Source organism: Hypanus sabinus, chromosome 27, assembly GCF_030144855.1.
Source record: "Hypanus sabinus isolate sHypSab1 chromosome 27, sHypSab1.hap1, whole genome shotgun sequence".
Lineage (NCBI taxonomy): Eukaryota > Metazoa > Chordata > Chondrichthyes > Myliobatiformes > Dasyatidae > Hypanus > Hypanus sabinus.
The window spans coordinates 27,039,673-27,053,127 of record NC_082732.1 but is presented as its reverse complement, the minus strand read 5'-3'; the positions used below and the strand labels follow the sequence as shown (position 1 = coordinate 27,053,127).

The window sequence follows — 13,455 nt, the reverse complement described above, 5'->3', positions numbered from 1 at the left end:
CTGCCTCCTCCTCCAGGCTCAGCTGACATGCACTTTCTGGTTCCCACCCCCGCTTCTGTTGGGGCTGGTGGTTGCAACTTCCCATCCCCCCCCGCGGCACTCATCCTTGGAGAGTGAAGCTGCACACTGCCTCCCGCGAGGAGGAGACCGAACAACGCACCTGGGAGACCCCGATCCCACCTTGACCGGGCGGTGCATGCGCGCTCTCGAAGTTATGACGTGTGTTTTCCCCTGGTGCTCTGGTCTACACACACACCCGTAAGACATGAGGGTCAGAGGGTTAGCTAGCCTCTACCGTGAATAATAGAACGTTGGGGTGGGGGAGCCGATAAGGATGTGGGGAGATAGAAGAAATGGAGTTGATGCTGGATTAGCGCAAATGAGGGGTTAATGGTTAACGTGGATTTAGTGGGGTGAAGGGCTTGTTCCCGGACACTCTGACTCCATGGCTTTGGCTCGGTCAGGTAACTGCAACACTTACCACTTCAGCCTTTGGTTCACGCATCCTTCCTAAGAAAGAAACAGTGAAAAGAAAGAGTTAATCATGTAGGGCGAGTTTATTTATTTGTATTTATCTATTGAGACACAGCACAGAACAGGCCCCTCCGGCCCTTTAACCCCCGCCCCCCCCCCCATTTAACCCTAGCCCAATCAGGGGACAATTTACAATGACCAATTAACCTACTAAAAAGCATGTCTTTGGACTATGGGAGGAAACCAATGGGAGAATGTACAAACTCTTCATAGGCAGCGGGAATTGAACCCCAGTCGCCTCTACTATAAAGTGTTGTGCTAACCACTATGCTACCGCGCCGGGTCCCAGCTGGGTACATTCAAAGGCAGGAATTACAGTGAGGTCTTAAGGGTTAAACTCACATGTAGGTGAAGGGAGGAACAACAGTGACAGAACGTTCCCAATTCCCAAATTACTTATTTATTCTTGAATAGGAGGTTGCCGTCACTGGCAAACCAATCGTGAATTCCCCTTGTGGGTGGTGAGTCACATTGTTGAGTTGCTGTGGTCCCGGGAGTTCGGGAGCTGCAGGACTTTGGTAATATAGAAAAGGGGAATTTCCCCCCACCCCAGATGAGGTTGGTTATAACTTCAAGGGGAAGCTGCAGTGCAGGTTACCGTGCAAATGTGTTAGGCCCCAGTCCCATGTGCTGGACTTGCAGCTGAAGTATTGTCAGTTGCTGCTACACGTTTTGCACTCGCACAGACAGAGTGAACATCTAATTGTCAATCAAGTGACCTGCCTCGTCCTGGGCGGCAAGCGCCTTGTACCCTGACAGAGCAACACTCAGCCAGGCAAAGGGAGAACCAAAAAGGCTCTCGGCGATCTAGTAATCCTCTGGCTTGACGGCCATTGCAGGGAGCCAAGAGCTGGGTCACAAGGAAAGATGGCGGAATACAATTCCAATTCCTTAAATGGCCCACAGGGTCACACACGCACAGTTTTACGTTGCTAGAAATGACCTAGCCACACATTTGGAAACAAGGCATTGTCACCACAGGGCTGTGCAGTGTTCGATTACCAGCGATGCAGCTGGATTGGTGAATCAAGGTTGAAAATGCTTATCCTTTCTCCACTGACAGATCCTACTGGGCAGCAGGACCCCCAGCCAGTGACAAGTCACTCCTGGTAAAAGGGCATTCGAGTCCCTCAACCAAAGCCCATTTACTGCTTCTTCCAAGTAGAGTTCAGCAGATAAAGGATAGCAATTCATTCAGCTGAACAAGGGCAGTAGCTGAGAATCTGGAGAACCTTGATTGTGTCACAGTCGATGCCAAGAGGTTTCATGTGTCAAACTCCCAGGGCCGATTAAATTACCAGTGGATTTGTCCCCAGGATTATGACGGAGGGTGTGGTCTATCAGACAGGTCTCCCAGAGGCCAAGGTCTCCGGGTGTTCATGGGAATTGGGAGTCGACCTTGCAGTGACAGAGCTCAGAAACGGGCGAGGGGAGGAGATGTCGTCAGTGAAGCACGTGGCTCTCCAGCGGTACTGCGCTGCCACATTAGCTGCCCCACCTGAACAGAACAGAAGGGGAAATCACCACCTCAGAGCAAGCCAGGAGATCCATTCAGACACACAGAGGCCAGAGTGGCCACCAGGGGGCAGAGCAGATACAGAAATATGATGACTCATTCAACAAATTACAAGGAAGTTAATCTCACGGTACCTTTCCTCTTGCAAATAAAACAGACTGCTATCGCAATCACGAGTAGGATGAAAGTCACGACACATATTGCTGGAAGATAAGAGATGGAGATTTAATGTTAACACTGAGACAAATTGAAGTCAGGGAGGGAGCAAGACTGAGATTAATCTTGTACCATTGCCTCAGGACAGAGGCTACTGGGTCACATCCCCCGCACCCCCCAAGGGAAGAGGTTTGCAGACCCTTGAAGGAAAGTCATAAGGCTACAAAGCCAAAGCTGGAGGAAAACATGCCTCCAAGTTGTAACAGGATCCAACCAGCTTTCCGTAGCCCAGGGACAGAGGTGGGGAGAGGTGGGGTGGGGGGGGATGTAGATAACCCAAAATGGAGGCCCCTTCCCTCCCAGGAAACGGACTCTGCTGGGACACTGGGCCGGGTGTGGGAACGCAGGGCATGCACTGAGGAACAGAGAAAGGAACTCTCAAACTCACGTATCACCCATATAGAAGCAGATGTCTCCTCCTCCTTGGTCACAGAAACAGTTGTAGTTGGCTCTTCCTTCTTTGTCTGATACGTGCCCTGCTCAGCGAAGCAACAAGGTTAACAGCAATAGTTATGCCATGGCAAAGCACGAAAAGCAAGGTCGTGACACCTTCTCACACTGAATGGATCACCCCACAACACAGTGAGACATGGTGTGGCGGTGTCAATATCAACCAGTATCAAGTATGGGGAGCTAGTACCTGTGTCAGACTAGAAGACGGGGTCGTAGATTTTGGAACAGGGGGTACCGGTAAAAATTCGGAGCTGCATTTTGTGTCTTCTACGTCGCTTCCTTCCCGTGAAGTCTTTCTGCCTTCCGCTGCACACCTGCAAAGGGAGCACCATAGAAAACATAGTGAATTCTTCTAGTGGTGGAAGCAGAGATGATAATGGCACCTAACGGGCACTTAGGCAACACGTGAATGGACGGGAAGATGGATCACGTGCAGGAAAGATGGAATTAAGTAATTTAGCATCATGGGCCAAAGGGAGTGTTCCTGTGCTAAACTGCTACGTGGAGGAGGTTCACAAAAAATGATCCTGGGAAGGAAAAGAGTATCATATGAGGAACGGTTGGTGGCTCTGGGCCTGTACTCTCTGGAATTTAGAAGAATGAGAGAGGTTCTCATTGAAAACTATTGAATGTTGAAAGGGCTAGATCGAGTGAATGTGGAGATGATTTTTCCTTTTGGGGAGGGGAATCTAGGACTAGAGGGCACAGCTTCAGAACAGAGGGATGTCCATTTCAGAATAGAGATGTGGAGGAATTTCTTTAGCCAGAGGATGGTGAATCTGTGGAATTCACTGCCACAGGTAGCTGTGGAGTCCAGGTCACTGTGTCTATGTAAGACAGAGATTGATAGGTTCTTGGTTAGTCAGGGCATGAAAGGTTATGGGGAGAAGGCAGGAGAATGGGGTTGAGGGGGAAATTAGATCAGACACGATGAAACGGCAGAGCAGCCTCAATGGGTCAAATAGCCTAATTCTGCTCCTATCTCCTGTGATCTTAAAGACTAGGCCATCAGCTGAAAGCAGCAGGTGGGAGGTCAACAGAAGTTTTAACACACTCCCAAAGGTATCACAATATTGAGTGGTTTCCAAACCCAGAGTCCACTCCTCCCAGACAGCAGATCTAGAGTTCAGCCTAGAAATCTGACACAACATTGTGGACTAAAGGGCCTGCCCCTATGTCCTACAACATCCCCCAACCACCACCATCTTGGTTCCAACCTGGTGTTTCTGATCTAAAAGTTCTACCTGTGAGGACCCCATCCAAGCCCCTTTTGATAACGGGCTTGAAGATCCTCGGCCCTCTGCGCATTCTGCTCCTTCCAGGTGCTGCTGTACAATTCGGAACACTGATCCAATGACAGAGGAGGATGGTGGGCGGCGACCAGGTGCTAGCTGTCACTTTTTAAGCACACCGTGAGAAGGGAGACTAAAGCTACGTCTGTGCGAAACCGCACAGCATCTGGTGACTAAGTGATCTTCGCCTCAGGGGACTGGCGTCAGAGGGATAACCCTCAAAATGTGTCAAGATGTACCCGGCCAGGTACCGAAAACCTGTGCCAACCAGCTGGCAGGAGTGTTCAAGGACATCTTCAACCTGTCACTGCTGCAGTCCCTCCCCACCTGCCCCACGCCTAAACAACGCAGAAGAGCCAGCTGAGCTGCCTGAATGACTGCGGCCTTCCAGCCCTCACATCTGTGGCACAAAGTCCTTTGAGGGGTCAGCCGTGCCGAGAGTTAACTCCTGCTTCAGCAAGGAGCTGGGCTCACTGCAATATTGCACTGTCACAAATGGATGGAACGTCACCGATGCCCCGCTCAGCTTCGGACGTGGACAACAGCAATGCCTACACCAGACAGCCGAGTGTTTCAACACTACCATCCCCTCACTGCTAATCAACTTGGCCAAAACCTGGGCCTCTGTACCCCACCCCGCAACTGGATCCTTGACTTCCTCACCGGGAGACCAGTCAGTCCGGATCAGAAATAACACCTCCTCACCAACAATCGAGGCCGGCTCACCTCAAGCGTGCGTGCTAAACCAACTGCACAACTCTCTCTACACCCACGACTGTGTGGCTAGGCATGGCTCAAATGCCATCTATAAATTTGCCAGTGATGTCACCGTTGGCGGTAGAATCTCAGGCGGTGATGAGGAGGCGTATAGGAGGGAGATAGATCAGCTGGTTGAGAGGTGTCACCGCAAAAAACAAAAAAATGCCCTCAATGTCTATGTTCTATGTCAGCAAGACTAAAGAATTGATTGTGGACTTCAAGAAGGGGAAGTTGAGAAACACACACCAGCACTAATCAAGGGATCAGCAGTGGCAAGTGAGAGCAATTGCAACTTCCTGGGTGTAGACATCCCTGGCCCAACATATTGATGCAATCACAAAGAAGGCACTCCAGCAGCTAAACTTCATTAGGAGTTTGAGGAAATTTAGTATGTCACCACAGATACTTAGCAAATTTCTACAGAAGTACTGTGGAGAGCAGGAGAGAGGGAGAAGCTAAAATGGGATGTAAATTTTACTACAGGCACGAGAGAGGAGCTGGCCAAAGGGGACACTCACAGAGCAGCAATAACTAGAGTTTCTGGGATTAATCTGGAAGACACTGGATCAGTTCATCCCAAAGAAGCAGCATTCTGAAGGGAGGATGAGGCAACAAGTGAAGTCAAAGACAGCATAAAAGCAAAAGAGAGGGCATATGACTTAGAAAAAATAGTGGGAAGTTAGAGGATTGGGAAACTTTTTAAAAACAGAAGGCAACTTAAAAAATATATAGGAGATAAAGGTTAGCTAGTCAATAATATATAAGAGACTAAGAAAAATGTATTCAGTTTTGTAAAGAGTAAAGGAGACTAGAGTGGACATCAGACCACTGGAAAATGTTACTGGTGAGGTCGTAATGGGAAATAAAACAAAGGAGGACACACTGAATAAGTATTTTGCATAAGTCTTCACTGTGGAAGACACTAGCAGCATGCCAGAAATTTGAAAGTGTCAAGAGGCAGAATTGAGTGTAGTCACTATTATTATTTCACCTGCAATTCTGCTGGGGTCATCTACTATATCCAGAGTTTCCGGTGTACATTGGTGACACTCAACGTAGATTGGGAGACTGTATTGCCGAGCACCTACGCTCTGTCCGCCAAAAATGGCGGAATCTCCCAGTGGCCACCCATTTCAATTCTACTTCCCATTCCCATTCCGACATGCCTCCTCTACTGTGGAGGAGCAACTCCTTATAATTATGACAATGCTTTTGGGAACAGCTTCTTCTCCTCTGCTATCAGGTTTCTGAACAGTCTGTGAACCCATGAACACTACCTCACTAATCCACTTCTGCACTATTTATTTCTTGTATTTTTTTTATTGTAACTTGCAATAATTTTCTAATATCTTGAACTGTTCTGTTGCCACAAAACAACACATTTTACAAAGTAGGTAATAAACCTGATTCTTATTTTGCTCTGCCATGAAGATTCATTAATGCCAGAGTTCATGCCCAGGCTCTTCATTTGAAGCCACTACAGAGATAGAGGATGCCTTGATTGTGATGATTCAAAGTGTACCAGCTTCTGGAAAACTCCCAATGGACTAAAAAACTTTAAGAATTGCCCCAATGCAGGAAAAGGGACAATTTTGCTTGGCATCTATCATTTAGAAAAGGCTAGAATCAATAATTATGGAAAATTTAATAGGACAGACATAAAATTATAGGACAGTTGAACAGAGACAGTCTGATTTTGTAAGAGGAAAATAATGTTTAATTAGTTACTTCGAAGATACTTTGTGGACACAGCAGACAGGGTGGTTAAAAAGTTACCGTAGATATTTGAATTTCAAGATAGATTTTTTAAAAGTTAAGGAGTTTGGAATATAAACTAGCATGGGTAAGAATCAGATAATCAACAGAAAATGAAGAGTTGAGATAAATGGATAATTTTTCCACATGATAAGTTGCAATTAGTGTGGTACCAGGGGGATCAGCGCAAGAGTACAGATAACAACCTACGTTAATGATTCAAGGAACCAGCTGTATTGTGGCCAAATTTGCTGATGTCCTGAAGACAGGTCGGAATACAAAGTGTGAGGTGAACTCAGAATCTGAAAAGAAATTAAATAAGCTTGCCAACAAGCATTTGGCAAGAGACACAAAGTTATTACTTCAATGGAAAAATACATAGAAGAAGAAAAATTGATTGAATGAAGAGACACTAAATGCTGCAGAGGGTTCTGGGTGTCCTTCTAACACAACAGGTAATGAGGAAGGCAAATGGAATGTGGGCCTTTACTCAGAGGGGGTGAAAACGTCAGACGGGAAGTTTTACTGTAACTCTATTGGACACTGGTGAGGGGACCCTCCATAAAGTTATTAGATGTCTTACACGTGATGGTGGAAGCTTGGAGAAGGTTCACTGGGTTCCCTCCAAGGATGAGTGGAGAAGTTTAAGAAGGCTGACTCTACTTGAAATTGGAAGAATAAGTTGTGATCTTAATGGCGTTTGAGAGGCTCTGTGTGTGGTTGGTGTATGCTGATGCACCTCACTGAATTCACACACTACTTCATTCTTCTGTGTATGTCTCTTTGTCTGAAGCGGAGCCCATTTTTCCCCATGCATGGGCATTTCTTTGGCGCGTAGGAATGCAGAATTTATGTGTCCTATGTGTATTTTATGAGTGTCTATTCCTTTTTCTGTGTCTGTGTTTTTTCTTCTTCCATATTCCCCGCACTCAAACACTTTGCTGCACGTGTGCCTCTTTTCTGATGTGCACATGCCTGTGTGTGTCCTTTCTCTCAATATCTAACCCAAGCTGCATGTCCTGGGAGCATTGGCATAGGAGGAGATTTGCCTAACCAGCCCATGACGCATGTTTTGTTACCTCAGTGTCCACAAGGAGCAGGACGCTAATCCTCAGGAGCCCGTTCATGTCCTGGTAGATAAGTTCAGTTTCTAACACAAGGAGCCACTTACACTGTGTGGGGTCTGCACGGTTCAGTGGAGGATACTTTATCCGAGAATGTTCCTGGAGCACATCGCTCACATTTCACGTCACTGTCTTTCGTTCCTGGAATTCACAAACACAAAGTTAAACTCTGCAGGAACATCCAACCCTCAAGAATCCCAATTAACCCCTCACCCCCCCCAAATAAAAAAGGATCTGATGGTACCTTTCTCAACAACACCGTAACCCTCCTTACATTCGGTATGTTTCCGGCACTGGTTACACGTTTTGCCAGAGAGATCGATGCAGTGGAAACCGTTAACGCATTGACACACCCTCATGGACGTCGGTGTGCAGGGTTGAACCTCGTCCTGGTCTGCGTTGGGGGGAAGACATGACACTGCCGTTAAGGTGTGAAGAAAAGGTCCTACATGCAAGTTGCACGAACACCTCGCAAATCGCATGCTTCTGATTCCCACAGCAGTTCCAAAACTGAAACCTTCACTGGCTGCCACTAGCTGAATAATTAATCCTAAACACAAGACATTCTGCAAGCACTGGAAATCCTAGGCAACACACACAAACTGCTGCAGGAACTCAACGGAAATGAATACTCAGTCAACGATTCAGGCTGAGACCCTTCTTTGGGACTGGAAAAGAAGGGGGACGACAGCAGAATAAAAAGGTGGGGCGTTGAAAGGGGAAGGGAGGATAGTTAGAAGGTGATAGGTGAAGCCAAGTGGATAGGAAAGTAAGAGGCTAGAGAAGAAGGAGTCTGATAGGAGAGGAAAATGGACCACAGGAGAAAGGGAAGGAAGAGGGTACAGGCAGGTGAGAAGAGGGGAATAGAAGAGGGGAGGGTGAGGGAAACATTTTTTTTTAAACCAGAAGGAGAAATTTATATTCATGCCATCAGGTTGGTGACCACCCAGGTGGAATATAAAGTGTTGCTCCTCCACCCTGAGGGTGGCCTCATCTAGGCACACGAGGAGGTGGTGGGCCGACATGTCAGAACAGGTATTGGAACGATTCATTGACATTTTCAGATTCAGGGAAATAATAAAGCAAACGGCATCCATTTCAAAAGCACCTCACAGAATCAGTGAGTCATGCAGCACAGAACCAAACCCTCTGCCTCACTGAATCTGCACCAATGACCAAGCACACGTTTACACTAATCCCACTTTATTCCCCACATTCCAAATGCTCACTTCCACACTGGGGCCCATTTACAGTGGCCAATTAACTTCAAAACGTGTGTGTCCTTGGAACGTGGGAGAAAACTGGAGGGCGGAGGGAAAACTCTGCACGGACAGCACCGAATGTCACAATTGAACCCAGGCTGTTGAAACTACAGCTGTTCCACTGTGTTTCCCCTGCATGGTAGTGTCAAGCTTACCCCTAACACATAGCAAAACTTCTTAAGGTGTTACCAAACAAAGAACAAATTACAGCAGATGACTAAAAGTTTGGCTAGGGATGCAGATTTTAAGGAGAAATCTAATAGAAGATAAAGGAGTGGACAGGCAGACTGATTCAGGGAGAAAATGGTGGACCCTTGGCACTTCTAGGCACGATGCAACTCTGAGAAATCTGGATACCAGGATTAGCTGAGCTAAAAGGATTCATTGGATTGGGCCAGGATTGAGGAGATGTTTAAAATTTGGAGCTCAATTCTCTCAATAAAAAACATTTTTCCCCTCAATTCCAGAAAGATCTAATGGACCATTGACCTGGACATATTTTTGCTTGTAGGGAGGCTGAAACTTTATCACTCAAAGAGTGATCAGTATGTGGAATTTGCTTTCACAAAGAGTAGATAACAAAATCAATTTGCAAAAACAAAATACTTAACACATTTGGAAGAAAGAAATATTTGGATATGCTAAAGTTTGTTTTAAACAGGAAATAGGAAAAGGCAATGGAGCATAAACATCAGACCATTTGTCCCATTTGAGTTACGTTGATGCTTATTGGATGTTTGGGGACATGCAACGTACTGCAGAAAAAATTTTGAAGTACATTTATTATCAAAGTATTTATACAGTATTCAACCCTGAAATTCATCTTCCACACAGGCAGCCTTGGAACAAGGAAAACCAGGGAAACCTTTTAAAGAAAGACATCAAACCCCTAACATGCCTTTTTAAAAAAAAGAGCAAATCATGCAAAATGCAAAAAAAAAAGTGAAAATCACAGAATATAAAACACCAAATCACAAAGACATCGAAAGAGTCCAGGTATATTCAGTTCAGTCCAGTCTTTCCCTAACTACAGGCCACCCCGATCAAAATCACAACAATTTTGAGATCAAGGCAACAGAAAACCCATTTGGCCTTGGACAAGACTGCAATAGTGGGCAGAGATATGATATGAGGATTGGAGATCAGGGAGGTGTATCCCTTCATTCATTGATACGTTTGCTCCATGAAGCCTTTTGTTTTAGGAGCAATGGTTTAATGAATCATTGCTGGTTTTCAGTCATCCCCTACAGGCGGGTTATTTGCAGCTGCTTGGATTCGATTCCCGGGAAACAGGAAGGATGACATGCAAGGATTTTAACAGCCAGCAGTTCACCATGTCAAATTGTTTCGAAAGCTCTTGGGTTTCTTCAAATGAATTGCTGTGCAAAGCTGCAATTACATCATACTTGTTATTTAAAGTAGTGCAGCATTAAAGAAAGAAATCCCTCATGGGAAACCTACATAGACAGCAGCACCTTATCTGAAATCATCGTGGAGAGGCAAAGGTGTGCAGTGTGGCTCAGGATTCGGGGGAAAAAAGGTCAAGGTAGCCTGTCTCACAGTTGAGGCCTGAACTCTCAAATCCCTACTGATCTCACAATTACAGCAGACTCCAATACAGTCTGGAGAATTCCCAGAAGTGTAGAAAAGCCCAGAATGTCCTCTTCCATCTCTGTGTTGATACACTGAATTGGACACTTAAGCAAGAAGCCTCAGACACCGAGTAGAAACAAAAGTCATCAACAAAACATTTTTAGCAGAGTTGAACTTTAGCAATGCGTCAGCACCGTTACACAATCAAACTCATTATATTCAATAATATAACAGGCCATGACAGCTTTAGTAACCTTCCCCCTGCCCTTGCTGAGGAACCAAGCTCCCATGACATACCATCACTACAAGGAGCTTCACATCCCCTGCACTTCCTCAGTGTATTCCAATGTTCTGTGTACCGGTCTGTCCCACACGGCCCGCATTGTGTGTCCGCATCCCGGGAGCAGGCCTGGATCTGATACGTTCCTGAAATATAGAATGGCCTTCATCAATCTTATGGCAGGCAAAGGTCCAATCCAAGGATTCTCCACTCAGGGGCATGAAATTCAACCAGAGGTACCATGGGTTAAATTGCCTTTACCCCTGTTAACTGAATAACTGACCTTTCACCTCAGTCACAATGGCTTCAGGCCCGACTTGGTTCTAGTTCCTCAATTATCATTTCCTGAATATTTTGCAATAACTTACTGAAACAATTTCCCATTCCAGCGCCGAGCACAGGCCCTGTGGAGCCAGAGTGGCGTGGGAGGCAAGAGGAGGGTGCCGAGAGAAGTGAGGGGTGGGGGAGGAGAAATAGCTGAGGGTCATGGCAAGCAGTTATGGAAGCAGAGCTGAGAGGTGGAGGTCGGAGTGTAATACGGGTCGTTGGCAGGTCCACGACTTCCCGTTGCTGTGAATTGGAAACCAGAGCCTCCCAAAGTGGGCCCAACACCTCTACGAGGGGCTAACTGAGGTGAGGTACAGATCCGCAGAATGTATTTACAATGGACTAACCCCAATAATTCATCAGGCACTGAGATACAGTCAAACTAAAGGACCAGTATTTCACTCAACACAAAAGAAGTGGCGTCGTGTCTAAACCACACAGACGCCCAGCACAGGAACCTGGCGCTCCTCACAAGAGAAAATAGTCTAACACCGGGACTTTAAGGCTCCCCACTTAAAACGAGTTTCACTGCAAGTATGCAAATGCAGACGGGGGTAAAAGAGAGAGGCAGAGTGAGTGAGACAGGGAGAAGATAAGGGGCCTGAGAAGGGTGAGAGTGGGAGGGTGAAAACGAGAGAAGGTGCAAAAGCAGAGTGAGGGAGAGAGTGACATAGAGAGATAGGCAGACAGAAGGCGAGAGGGAGATGGCAAGGGGCAAAAGGGAGAGATGAGGTGGTGCAAAAAGGAGTCAGCCGGGGTGGGGAGAGTGAGAGGGAAGCAGCAAGAGACAGGTAGTGAGAGGTGAGCCATCAGGGAAATAGTGAGAGAGGCTGATGGGAAGAGAACGAGGGCTGTGGGGGAGGGGAAGGGTGAGGGGTCGAGGGGGGCGATCAGGAGGGAGCGAGGGGGAGATGTGACAGCAAGAGACAGGTAGTGAGAGGTGAGCCATCAGGGAAATAGTGAGAGAGGCTGATGGGAAGAGAACGAGGGCAGTGGGGGGGGGGCTTGCGGGTGAGGGGTCGAGGGGGGCGATCGGGAGGGAGCGAGGGGGAGATGAGACAGCAAGAGAGTGAGACATAGCAGACAAGACAGAGACTGCAAGGGTAAAAACAGAAGAATAGGAAAGAAGAGAAAAGACAAGGAAAAAGGGATGGCAAGAGCAATGGGGTGAGAGTAAGAAGGATAAATGAGAAAGAGAGGATCTCAAGGGAAGTAGAGAGAGAGGGTTTAACTTGCTCTACCTCTGTGTGTTCTAGTGGATTTTTCTCACCCTATAATCACAAGGTGACTTACTGCAGGCAGCCACCTCTTACAGGAAGTAGAATGCAAAAAAAAAAGTCTAGCAAATAATTTCTGCTGCAGCTTCAGCAACAGTTTCATTTGCCTAGCGTGGTTTCTCAGGGCCTACATACCTTTCTGCTAGAGTTCCCTTGCTGACTCACTCTGATTCAACATATTCCTGTGGCTAAGCCCCAGATCTGGCACTGTGCCACGTTGATCAACAGCTACACAGACATCCTGGATCTCAGCTGCGATTGTTGGGAATAGTGAAATATTCTATCGATATCTCTGGGGATCAGCCGCATGGAAGTAGGCCATCAGCCCTCCCCAGTCTGAGTCACTCCTTTGGCCATCAAAATGGAACAGTGATCAAAACCAAAGTTTACAGTCCACTTCAGGCTAAATCAATGACTCAGACTGACATAATCCCATATCTGGAAATTCTGTATACAGTATATGAGTCATTTACTTTAACCCGAGTTACAGGTTAAAGTTTGAATCAGTTAGGGCTTTATTCCCTGGAGCCATAGGAAACTGAAAAAGGGAAGTATAAAAAAAAATCCTGGGTGTTAGAAATCATGAACATGAGATCATTTGCAGATGCTAGAAATCCAAAAGCAAAGTACGAATATGCTTGAAGAACTCAGCAGCATCTATTGAGGCGAGTAAACAGTTTTAATCAGACCACCTTTCCAGTCCTGGTGAAAGGTCTCAGCCTGAAACGTCAGCTGTTCATTTTTCTCCCCTGCTGAGTTCCTCCAGCATTTTGTGTCTGTCGCCTATGAGGGGTATGGTTAGGGTAAATGCAAGCAGGCTTTTTCCAGTAAGGTTGGGCGAGACTAGAACTGGAGGTCAAAGGTGAAAGATGAAATATTTAAGGGGAACATGAGAGGGATCTTGCTCACTCATAGGGTGGTGTGAGTGTGGAACGAGAAGCCAGCGGAGGTGGTGCATGCTGGTTTGATTGAAACATAGAGAAGTTCAGATGGGTCCAGGTCGATGGGACTAGACCAAATAATAGTTTGGCACAGACTAGACTGTTTGAATGGAATGGCCTGTTTCT

General features: G+C 46.5%; 1 protein-coding gene across 2 annotated transcripts in view; it reads right to left on the bottom strand.

The window, feature by feature from the left end:
• Positions 1-13,455, bottom strand: part of LOC132382153 (tumor necrosis factor receptor superfamily member 1B-like) — a 35,626-nt gene that overhangs the window by 3,480 nt on the left and 18,691 nt on the right. For both annotated transcript variants that reach the window (XM_059952062.1, XM_059952063.1), the window contains exons 3-9: positions 10,802-10,930; positions 7,894-8,043; positions 7,697-7,790; positions 2,907-3,033; positions 2,655-2,742; positions 2,185-2,253; positions 482-510 (exon numbers count right to left, since the gene is read on the bottom strand). In XM_059952062.1, coding sequence (XP_059808045.1) covers positions 482-510; positions 2,185-2,253; positions 2,655-2,742; positions 2,907-3,033; positions 7,697-7,790; positions 7,894-8,043; positions 10,802-10,930 — 686 coding nt within the window. The remainder of the gene's footprint in view (positions 1-481; positions 511-2,184; positions 2,254-2,654; positions 2,743-2,906; positions 3,034-7,696; positions 7,791-7,893; positions 8,044-10,801; positions 10,931-13,455) is intronic.